The 12,395-nt window shown below is 39.2% G+C and overlaps 1 protein-coding gene across 4 annotated transcripts in view; it reads right to left on the reverse strand.

Moving 5' to 3' along the window:
• Positions 1 to 50: 50 nt before the first annotated feature.
• The window catches only part of LOC140667852 (uncharacterized), a 133,658-nt gene continuing 121,313 nt past the window's right edge, over positions 51 to 12,395 (reverse strand). For all 4 annotated transcript variants that reach the window (XM_072896139.1, XM_072896141.1, XM_072896142.1 and 1 more), the window contains exons 2-3: positions 5,117 to 5,453; positions 51 to 4,996 (exon numbers count right to left, since the gene is read on the reverse strand). In XM_072896139.1, coding sequence (XP_072752240.1) covers positions 4,426 to 4,996; positions 5,117 to 5,453 — 908 coding nt within the window. In that variant the 3' untranslated portion in view covers positions 51 to 4,425. The remainder of the gene's footprint in view (positions 4,997 to 5,116; positions 5,454 to 12,395) is intronic.

The following is a 12,395-nucleotide window of genomic DNA, read 5'->3' on the forward strand; positions in this document are numbered from 1 at the left end:
ATAATTGAGAAATCGTGGAAATTGAAAGGGTAAATTGAAAACGGTACATGTTGTTTTTGCAGTTTATTTGCAATTTGTTTATATAATTGGTAACTGATCTCGGATATAACTAGTACTAAAAAAACCTAAACAACGTATGAAATTTTATACATAGCTAATTATCTTAGTAGTGCTAAGGCGACTATTTACATGTCAAAACGCAGTGAGCCGTTTTACGCGATGTGTATCGGGAGAGCAATACACGCGCGAGTTTCCGTTACCCTTACGCACCATGTGTACCACGGTTCTAGGAAACCTCGGGGCCCAAGCGTTCCGAAGGAAGTTTGGATCTATCTGCGCACTTAACGCGCGTCCCAGACGTATTGCCACGGAAATTTTGTCTTTACCCTTTATATATTTTTTTGCTTTTTGTTTTCAACTCTCGGAATATTGGGTTGTTAAAAAAAAAAATGTCAGATCATTGTCAAAAATAACACAAAAAATATGCTTTTAATTGGCAAAGTCTTTCCTAATTGACTTTAAAGTATAATATCTCCTTTGGAGATTTTTACTTTTGAGGAAAAATTTAGATTCAATTTTTTCAACATTTTTCCGGCGGAAAGACTCGACGCGGTTTTTTTTTTTTTTTTTTTATATTTTTTTTGCGAAGGAAGCTTCTTCGAGAGTCGAATGACATACATGTAAGTATTTGTGGATCGATGCGACATGGGTGACAATCATTATCCAATTCCTTTTAGCACTTTTTGTGAGGAATAAAATAAGTTAAAAAAAAAAAAGGAGGATTGCATGAATGTGATTGCCGACCACGAATCAATGAAACGTGGCTGCTACGTACGTTGATAACGAGCATTGGTACCGATAATTATAATAAATTGACACATGACGTTTTCCACATCGTGCGTAATTTTATTAAATAATAATATAACCATTGCGACTTTGAAGGATATATTTCACAGTACCGCGTTTTCATAGTTTTGAGCGTTTGTAGTTTTGTGACATTAAAATTCAAAAATATACATATATAACATGAGAAGAAGAATATTCGTGTGTGACGAGCAATTTAAGTTGAATAATTTAACAAACGCGGCAGTGTCACAATCATATAAAAATCGTCGATAAAAATTATTATATAAAAAAAAAAAAAAAAAAAAAAAAAAAACAGCAAATATTAGAGGAATGAAAATATTGCACTACGCAGAATCCGTGAAAAGTATTTGTGAAAATTATTTCACAATGATCCAACTATTCGAACGCAATGTTTGCAAATAATATTAACACTTTCTTAACGTATAACTAAATCAAAGGCGAGTTTAATTTCGATTGAAACAGAAAAAAAAAAGTTTTTATCGATTAAAATGCTAAGAGTCAAATTAAATTAACAATTCTAATCCAAGATGACTCGGTTTAGCATATAAATAACAAAATATCTGCGCGATACAAAACAAAATTTTTATCTAATGTAAAATCGCGCTTCTCGATTCGGATTTCTGCGTTGATCGCGTAGGCTCTTCTCCGCATATCGTTTCAGAGAAAAGAAGAAGAACCTCGCGATTGATCACAACCGATCATGCGACGATCGAATAATAATTTATAACGCGCCCATCTCTTAATAATTCGCTAACACGCTCGGAGGAACGCAAGTTTGGCATTCTCATGCGAGAGATAAAAAGTCGGATATTTCCTTCCATGATTAACTTGTCATTGATTTTATAATAAAATATTGAAAATTTTACAATAAAAGGTTCAAGTAATTTCTCGTGTCACTTTTTTTTCTCGATAATATATACAAGATGAAATCATAGAAGGAAGAAATCACCAATGATTTCTGACAAAGTACAACCATTACTCACTGTTTCTATTCCTCTCGAGCGTAAAGAAAGATATTGTTAACAAAAATGATACGATAACGTATAACAGCTAAGGCTCGTCGTGGCGTTACGCGGTAGCGTGTCTTTCTGTCGCGCTTACAAAATTGCGTTCGAAGAACATTCTCTGGAATGAGCCATACCTCGCATTAGCCGTAAAATCTAAAAACAGTCTCGCTTGTATCTTCGAGAAGCGATAAAGTTTACATTATACATGATTCGATAAAAAAGAATATTAAATTTAAAACTTTTTTTCACAGAGAAAACTGCATCGCGAAGAAGCGAGTTTTCTACATCGGCTAATGGGAGAAAGGATTCCTTATAGAGTACAATGCTCTCGAACGCTCAAGACGGAGAAGAGATGGCGCCTCGAGTTATCGCGAAAATTACAATCTTATAATCTTTTGCGCAATCTTCTCCGCTTCTCCTAATAATAGACTATAATCATTGCGCGGAAGACGCTCTTTAAACGCCATTCGAAGCGTCGGGAAGACGCACGGAGTCCCCGCGAAAAAGACAAGCACGCGTTATCACGTGTTCGAAGTGACAGAGAAACTTTATTTTCAGATAATTCGGCGTTCGAAAGGTTTTTCCACAGATTTTGCCGACGCCAAAGCCGCGTCTTCCGCGCGCATTCGTTCGTAGTTCCGGGGACGTGCTATCTCGCAACATAATTCATCCTATATACTTAATAACGTGCTCTCTTAAAAATCTATTCTGTATATGTACAAACAATGGGCGCATACGTGCGTGACGTGTGCCGAAGGCCGACGTCGCGTCAGCGGAGTACTCTATATAGGCACGTGTCTCCACGACGCTTCGGCGCTGCAAGGTGCGATTCGAGCCGCGGGCAAGGTTGGGCGAACAACGCGCCAAGACTGCGTCGGCGAGAGTCGTAAACCAGGATACGAAGATCGCTATTGGCGCGGCATCGGCAGAGCCAGAAGATTAAAAAAAAACTATACAATTATTACATATGCATATTTCTCTCCGGTACAATTTATAAAATAATTTGATGAAAAAGGTAAAATAGTACGATTTATAAAAGCGGAAGAGAAATATCGACAAAGGAATACAATTCTATAAAAGAGAAATGATTGTTATAAAGAAGGGATGCACTTACTATATACGCAAAGAAATCAGAAGAAATTGTTATGTGAATTTGTAATACACGGATAAATCAGCTGAAATTCATCGTCTCTATCATCTTTAAAGTAGGATTGATATTGTCGATTTATAAATAGATCAAGCGCAGCATCCAAAAAGCGAAATCAACTATTACATAAGTGTAAAGAGTATTGCAAAGAGTGATTCTCCGTGTATTAGATTAACATATTAGACAAACGTACCAATGATGGAAGAGTTTGAGTATCAACTATTGGTATTTTCGTTCTTATTATCTTTCGTAATTAGTTTGTAATTGTTGGTCTCGCCTTTATACACGATGTACAAACGATACGCTATATAAAATACCAAGAATTGAAAATGTTCTATGGTTTCATTAGGTTTAAAGAAAAAGGCTGGCATTAAGATTATTGCTACTTAGAAGGACCGATTAAAGAGCGGTGTGCGTTTACGTTGTGATTAAATATCTCGTAGCCGCGCGTTGAACATTGAGTCAGTGCTGTAAGTAGATTATTACCAGCATGAGTCAGACTTTCGTAGGCGATGATTCGACCGAGATACCGTGCATATATTATGATGGTTTATTATATGTTACTTGGCATCCTCTTCCGTATATATAAAACTTGTAATTTGAATTTTCAAACCTCAAAATTCAAGATGTAATCTAAAAAAAAAGTTTTCAACTTTTTAAAAAATTTTAATATTACATTAGTGAAAATCAGAACAATTTATATTGTACATAAAATTAAGATAAAACTATCGATTATAATTTCAATTCTCAGTTTACAATGTTATTAATATGCATCAATTGCAAATTTAATTTTTTCTTTTTAACTTAATTAACGGAAGAATCACGAATGTGTTTACTGTATTTTATTTTGAAATTTAAATCTCTATCGTTATTTTACCTCAGCTTAGCTAATATAAGAGTCAAGTAATAATGAATTTTGTGTAAACACTCTTTTAAAACTTTGGAATATTTTTTTTTTACTTAAAAAATTTCTTTTTTAAATCTGTTTTCTGTACACGAGACATTTTTGTTGTTTTGCGATTCTAATGTTAATAGATGTAGATAGCGCGCGCTTAATTTTGCCCATTTGTTTGCCCACGGTAAAAAAATCCTTTAGAACATTTTTTTCTTTCACGAGATTTGTCCTCGGCATCGGAGACAGACAGACGATTCTCCAATGCCGCGTTGGCCACTGTCGACATTATTATGCGACTCGATGAGATCACGCGTCTCGATGACATTATTCGTCTCCAGACACGTGCGCACATCTTGCACTTGTGCGAGGATAAGCCATAGAACAGTCAGTAGATCCAGGCTTATCTGTCAGAGCTCGTCAAATGACTCTGCATCCCCGAAAGTCGCTGTCCTGTCTTCGCCGTTCTGCGACATTATCGTGGGTCGCTCGAGGCACGACACCGCTGCCGTCTAGGTCTCTAGGCCGGGCACCAGACTATGAAAGGTTTGTATATCGTGAAAGGCGCGGCCGCAGCTCTGGTTATTGTTGCGCTCAAACTTGGTAAGGTCAAAGTGCTCATCCAACGATTGCAGCTCGGCCAACCGTTCCTCCAGCGTCTTTGCCGAGTCAGCGAACCTGGCGAAATCGCAGAGCCGATCGGGATCGACTACGTCGGCCACTTCCATCATGTCGGCACACGATCTCGAGAGGTGAGCGCTCGCGTCGTCGAGATCCTCGGGGAAGAGCACCGAGTGGCAGCTCGCGTTGCTGCTGACGGATGTTGCGGAGATGCTGCTTGCGCTGCCCGATCGCACGTCGATCACGCCGCCGCTACCCAGACGATCCTCCGGGAAACCCAGGTGATGGTGATTGTTGTGATGCGACGCTTCTGGTTCCGGCTGAAGCTCGTCCATGTGCGAGAGCAAGCGCGGCGTCGGTGGCAGGATGTAGAAGTCGCTGAACACGTCGTCCTGCAGATCTAGGTCGTCGTGCCTCTGCCTCTTGGAACTCAGTCCGTCGTTTCTCGAGTCGTCGGCCAACCTGTGTCAATCAGTTAATGAACAATATTAACCCGAGGATTCTTCTCGCAACATTGTAAACGCGACCAAAATTTTTCAAAGTTATAAGTATACTGTATTAAACGCAAAGGTGCGCCCGTACCTCTTTCTGGAGGATGTCTCGTCGTCCGTCACGTCAGCGATGAGGTTGCCGGTGACACTGTTCTCTTTGCTGACGTCGTCCATGTATGACGCCATCACCGGAAGGGTACCGTAACTCCGCGTCTTATCGTCTCGGCTTTCGCGATGCAACCGTCGCAGAGCGTTATTTATGAGCACCGATCGACATAGGCTTGCCTCGGGATCCTCGATCCTCTTTAGCTTGACGGCGGAGATCTTCATCAGACGACGGCGTTCCTCACGGGCGCGATACTTGGCTGAGATCATCGTGGGTCGGCTCCTTCGGATCACAAGATCCTCGTCCAATCTCATTTTAGCGTCTGCAAATAAGAGAAACGGGAATATTAATATAATTATTATTACTGTTGCTGTAAAATTATCATTCTCTCAAGTTTTCATACATTTTCTCAACTTTTGGATATTTTTACACACATATTTTAGATATAAAATATTTTTAATCTTAACGAAAAATCGGAACCAAATAAAAAGTGCTATTAGCGTAGTAAACCACCTCTCCTTTCACAAAGGAAACTATTTTTTTTTTTTTTTTTTTTTTTTTTTTTTGTAATAAACTCGAACGTATCTAGCTTTATTAATATAAATTTAAAAATCTAAATATCTAACAACTTTCTAGTTATTTATTAGAAATCGATTAAGTTAATCAAATTTATTTTAGTATTTTATATAGAGCATAGAGAAGATTGTATTTTATATGGAGTAAACAATTTCAACGCGTTTTAAATGATAATATATTATTTATAATCTAGTGTATTTTACAAAATCTCGCGGAGATTTGCAGGGAAAGGTATTCCATGTGTTTCATCGCGAGTAAACAGCGGTCGCTATATGCGCGCGTGTCATTTATAATATATTTATTATTCGGTGAAACAAAAATTTTATTACAGCGTGGACACGTTTTTTTTTTTTTTTTTTTTTTCCCCACAATATTCATCAGGAATTTTCGTCCAACGAGACGTTAAAAAATACACGCGCGAGCGGCTTCCAGAGGGGAATAGAAAGGGATGCACGATGCGCAAGTATATAACGCGTTTACGCACTCGTACGCGTACGTAGCGTATATTACGCCGATAATCTACGCGGAGACGAAAGACTCTCTTCTTTTTCTTTTCCCCTCCATCGTCGTCGTTGTCGTCGTCCTCTCTGACTGACCCAGTTACACGACGACGCTTCCGTCTTTCCGTTCACGCGGCGCGTAAATAAATCCCGTCCGTCTGCTTCGTGTCGGTAGAGAAAGGGGGGTAGGGAGGAGGAGGAGAGGGGAAACGGAAAAAAAAAAAAAATACGCGTACCGCTATCGCGGCGTCTCTCATAATCGACGACGACAATGGCAGCGCATCGGGGAACGTTTCGTCAACGGATCGCTGCGCGAAATCGCGCTAACGGTCGTGAAAATTGTCGTGCGTTATTACTGTTGGAAATTTCCTTCGCAACACATTCGGCGAATAAAAAATTTGCAGCAAAGCAAGAGCCAAAAGGTGTGAAAATAAGAGAGAAGTTTGATCAACGGTAAGATGTGCGCCTGTGGAGAAAGGCATTTCGCGTGAATTTTGGATCTCATTAATTTTGTCAAAATTTCTTGCGATTCTTAATCAAAATTTCTTAATCAATTTAGCCTGTGGCGTTCGATATTTCTCTTCCAATTTTCCGTGTAAAAGATAAGTAAGTAAGTAAGTAAGTAAGTGAAAATAAAGAGATGAAATTTGACAATCTCGCGAAAGAAAAAAATTACACGCGAGTATCCATTAATGTAATGAATTTATTGCATTTGCTTGAAGAAGGAAAATGTTTATTTGAAAAAAATATATACGTCGCTATTTGAAACTTTTCTTCCCTCTTTACGTTTATACAGTCAGCAATTTTCATTTCGCTATCATACGTGTTACACGTTATATTCGCACATTTTCCACGCGCAGTCTTATCGCTACTTCGATGTTTTAATATTAAAAAGGGAAACGGTTCTCTTCGCGCTGGCTCATTTTTCACTTCATCGACAGGGCATGTTCTACTCTGGAGAAAGGTTTTCGCGAACGAATACTTTAAATTGCAAGTTGGAAGTTACTTCTGACCGATCGCGAGATCATTTCCGGTTCTCGACGATAGGATTGGACTAAAATGCGCAAGACTCGAAATCGCGACCGATCCCCGCTAATTCGCAATCTCCGCGATCGATCCTATCGCGTGAAAATTGTTAATTCGCCGTTCCATCAAGATCGTGGCCGATAGTCACGGTCATCTATTTTCTGGCTCTTTGTTTAATCGATCGCGCACGCGTCTCAAGAAAGTCAATTAGAAGAAAGCGCGCGCGACAAGGAAGATTGATACGTAATTTTTATCAGTTTAGCATTGCAGCGTTAATTAATTTTTAAAATTTAATTTGAGATTTATTTCACGTGCCCTTTGCGATTAAGGGGATGCTGAAGCTGTTCCATATTATCGATCAAAATCTAAACCTAACGTAGCAATATATTTGCTTAATATAAAAGTTACAATTTATACAAATAAAATAAAATAAGTTTCCGTTCTAAGGGTTGCATGAAAGAATATTTGTCAACTTTTAGAAATAAGTTTAGAAGCCTAGATAAAAAAAATTTCGTTGTAGAAAATGTTGTTGCCGCACAAACGAAATTTTTTTTCATCTAGGCTTTTAAACTCATTTCTAAAAGTTGACAAATATTCTCTCACGCAATCCTTAGAACGGAAACTTATTTTATTTTAATTGTATAAATTGTAACTTTTATTTAAGCAAATATATGGTTGTGTTAGGTGAGATTTTGGTCAGTAATATGGAACAGCTGATTCGAAGGTCTGGAATTTTTATTCTTTCGAATGATCGATTGAGTCTCGCACGAATTTTGACATGAGAATACGTCGCGTGGCCACAAGATGTCGCGCAAAGTGTCTTTTCCTGCCAATTTTTACAAGATGATCAGGCTCGCGCGCAATCAGTCGCGTTCGAGGAATTTGTATGGCTGTTCGCGCGACACTTGTTGCTAAACCGATCGTTCGCAAAAAGATCTCGCGTTCGCGATCGAGATTCTGAAATTCACATCGGAGAACGCGACTACGACAACCCGCAACGCGATCGTTGAAAATTCGAAAATAATTATGGTAAAAGTTTCTCGAAAGTCGGCCGCTTACTCGCGAGAGAACGCTTTTCAATCGATAGATAATACAAGAATTCATGATATCAAAATGACATCCGAATTGGAAGACGAAAATCGAAAGTCAAGCATCGAAGGTGTCCTCATCATCGGAAGATTACTCAATTCTCGTTGCCGTAGAAAATAGAGCGAAAGTACGAGAGAAAGTAGAGTAGAGAGAGGAGGAATTCTCTCTCTGGCTTTTGAGACAATAAACTCCGGGAACCATAAATCAAGGTAATGCAGCAATTAAGTATACTAAGTATTTCTTTTTGCTTGAGAATCCTTGATTAGCGAAAGGTGAGAAAGAGAGAGAAGCGAAATGAAAAACAGGCTATAAACATTATAAACTCCTCGATCTGTCGGATGCAAAATGAGACTTTTGAAAGTGGCTGTGATTAAATTCGCATTCCGTAATCATACGCGGAATGCGTAGAGTAACAGCTCGCAAAAAGAAAAGAAAAAAAAACGCATGGAGAAAGATTTTTGCGGATAACAGTGCGACAATCCAAGACAAAGAGAGAGAGAGAGAGAGAGAGAGAGAGAGAGAGAGGAGAGGAGAGGAGAGGAGAGGAGAGAAGAGAAGAGAAGAGAGGACGCCTCTCGAGAGAGGCGATTTTACGCTCGAGGTACGCCTAGGCTAACTTTCTCCATGAGGGAAAAACCGCCATGGATACACGCGCGTTACCTAACCTGACGCGCAAAGTCCGCTTTGCACAGTCGTTAACTCGCGCGTCCCTCTCCTTCTATCCCCCCCCCCCTCCCCCCTGCCCCCTTCCTCTACGATTATTCCTCACCCTTTCCCTTCGCGACCATCGCCCTCCAGACTTTCCTCTCTCTTTCCCTCCCCTCCCACCTCCACCCCGTCGTTTATTTACATACGCTAACACATTGTCGTCGTAGATTGGCAACCTCGCGTGAGCTCCTCTTCGTCGTCGCTGTTAATCTCGCGAGAGCGAGATGCTTTAACATTTTACAACGTATCCTACTTTGATGTGACAGGTGGACGTCGAGTATGAAATTACGAAATCTTTAAGAATTAATTGATAAAGATATTGCGAAGTATTTCGACGAGATATTTTAATCTTTCTTTTTCTTTTTTTTTTTTTTTTTTTTTTTTCGTATCCGAATATCGGAAGAGCCGGAATATTTCTTTCTCCAAAGCGTTGTAATTAAATTCGAGAGTTTTGGGATTACATAAATTTACGTATGTAATTACATAATATTATACGGTGAGATGTTTGCACAGACAGGTTGCATTAGTTAGTTGATAGATACATAAACGGATCGTCAAAGACTAATGAAACTGCATTAAATCAACTGCATTGTTCTGTTTGAATTACATCGCCGTGACTTTTACGACGGCTATCGTCGATCTCGATTAACAAATACAAATGCAACTGCAAGGAATCGATTTATGCGAGCTTTCTAGCACCTCTCTTCAATATCCGCGTCTTATGAAACTATAGTTTGCATAAATTTATAATGACGCAACATACAAGTGACATTAAAAAATCGTTTAAGAAGACGTGAAAAAAATATGATTCTCCGATGAGGTTTCGTCAAGAAAAAGAAAAAAAAAAAACAAAAAAAAAAGAGTGTCTTCACGCGCTGGATATTATGTCATTGTCGCGCAGTCTTTGATAATTAAATGAAGCTCGGAGCTCGACTAAATTTAGATTCCCTTGTACACGCGCCATCTTAATATTGGGTCATCGAAAGAGGACACAATAACAAAAATGGCGCATTGATAATTGTATATTAACGATAAGAACAATATGACGTACCATATAATTAAATCACGTTTTAGGAGAGTGCATTGTTTTGTCTCATCGTGTAACCAAACGATACATACTTTACGTTAAATACAACTTTTAAACAATTTGCCTCTCCATCTATTGAATTTTGTTTTTTTTTTTTTTTTTTTTTTTTTTGTATACGAGATGCGTCAAAATGCGACATTGAAATGTTTTGTACAGCTTGTATTGCAGAATAATCGGATTGTTTTAAACAATATTTCTACATAGTCACTCGTGCTATAAATAACAGTCCGTTCGTACCGCCTGCCAAAAGTTAATGGCGATTTAGTAACAATGTCGGTTTAGTCACGACTGTTTGAAAGCGGCAGCAATGGGGCAAACTACCCCCCCCCCCCCTCTCCTAAAACCATCCGACCACAATACGAGCTTCGATCGCTGCACAACTGTAAACGATGTTTCTCGCTGCTGGGAACACGTTTGTGCCGCTATACCGGGTGTTTGCATTAAACTTTAATACGACAGAAACTTGTCCATATTTGAGAAATTTAATTACAGGGCACAGACATTCGATTCTTTAAGAACGAAGATTTTCAAGATTGCAAGCAAAATTTTATGTAATTCTTGAGTGAATTAATCCGATTTGTTTTAATAACGATTCGATTTCGGATGTAATTATCAAGATTTCAATGACCGAATTGTCAAATCTATAATTTTTTCTAATATCTTATTCAAATAAAAATGCGAGTTTGATAAGAGGATATAATAGATTCGAATATCGAAAACTATCGATTGGACACGTAATGTCAACATTTAGTCATCTTTTAACATTGTCATGAGAATAACGGTCGTTCCCCAAACAGTTATGACAGAAAGGAGGATCAACGTGACTTTGAGAAAGCTCTGCTCTCGATATAACAGCCTCGGACTAATTTAATAAAGTGCCACGAAAACACACAAACTGCCCCGTGTATTTTCGCGGGCGCCATTCGATAGTCGTATTACGTATATGTATATGTATATGTATAGGTATCAGGAGGTACGCTTCGAATAATCGCGTAACGCCGGGCACAGTACAGGATGATGGCTCCCATAATTCGCGAGCGTTATTCGAGCGTACGTTCGGTCGACGTACGCCATCGATATTCCACCGAAACGAGAGACGTCCGGCGTCAACGACGACGACGACGACGGCGACGGCGGCGAGGCGGCGGCGGCGGCGGCGGGCGGTGCCATATTGAACGAGAGAGGCTCGAGAGTGAGAGGGACAGAGAATGAGGGCGGGGGGGGGGGAGGGGGAGGAGAGAGAGAGAGAGAGAGAGAGGTAGAAAGCGCTCTTGGTTATTACACGCAGGAAGGAACGAGCGACGACGGCCCGCTCTCTGCCGGGGCCTTGGAAGGAATGCAGCGGATAAAAAGAAATCGCGCGTCTCTACACGCTCGCGCGCGCGCTCGCGCGCGCGCTTATAAATAAATCTCGCGGACGGTGAACCGAGAGAGAACGCGAAATTGACGTCGCGTCGCCCACACATCCCGACGAGAGGCTCCCGCTCTTCTTTTTTCGGCTCTTTCTTTTATTTACATGTCTATTATATTAATCGTTGTGTACTCGCAAATATTCTCTCTCGCCGCATTATTCAATCAATTTTTAAAGCAATTTTGTTTCTTGCGCGAGCACGCTCGGTGAAATTAAGTAAAATTTCGATGAATTAATATATTACAATTATGCATATGTTTTATATATATATATATATATATATATATATATATATATATATATATATATATGGGAATTGAGCGCAACATATGAAATTATCAGATGAAGCGGAGAAAATCAATAATAACATACACAGCATTAAGCTACCACATGTACCAAATAATAATAATTTGTGCGCAAAAAATAATAATGTAAACTCTAATAATCCAATCTAGTCTTATTCACAACCTAATAATATATCCAAATTCTGAGAGATTTTACGTCTTTCACTTGAGTAGACGCATAAAGCACTCCATCTGTCCCAATCTGTTAAATTATTGGAAGTCATCGTCTGCTTAATAGACTCGTTAAAGCCCATTGTCGAAAAAAGCTTCTATTATTACATGATATTATTTTCATGGAAATGTCTCGTATTCACTATTTTGGTTAATATACGTATTTTCTCTTGGAAAAAAATGTGCCTAATTTATCGTACACTTTTTAAATAACATGACGATCTATTGTTGGATCATGCTTTAGAAATAAGAAGAATGTAGTGTTGACGATAATTCCAGGACATCCTGTATAATGAGCGTAATCCTCATATGGGCATAGTGGATGGCTCTCTCGCGGGTTTATTAACCACCG

Source organism: Anoplolepis gracilipes, chromosome 7 (genome assembly GCF_047496725.1).
Source record: "Anoplolepis gracilipes chromosome 7, ASM4749672v1, whole genome shotgun sequence".
NCBI lineage: Eukaryota > Metazoa > Arthropoda > Insecta > Hymenoptera > Formicidae > Anoplolepis > Anoplolepis gracilipes.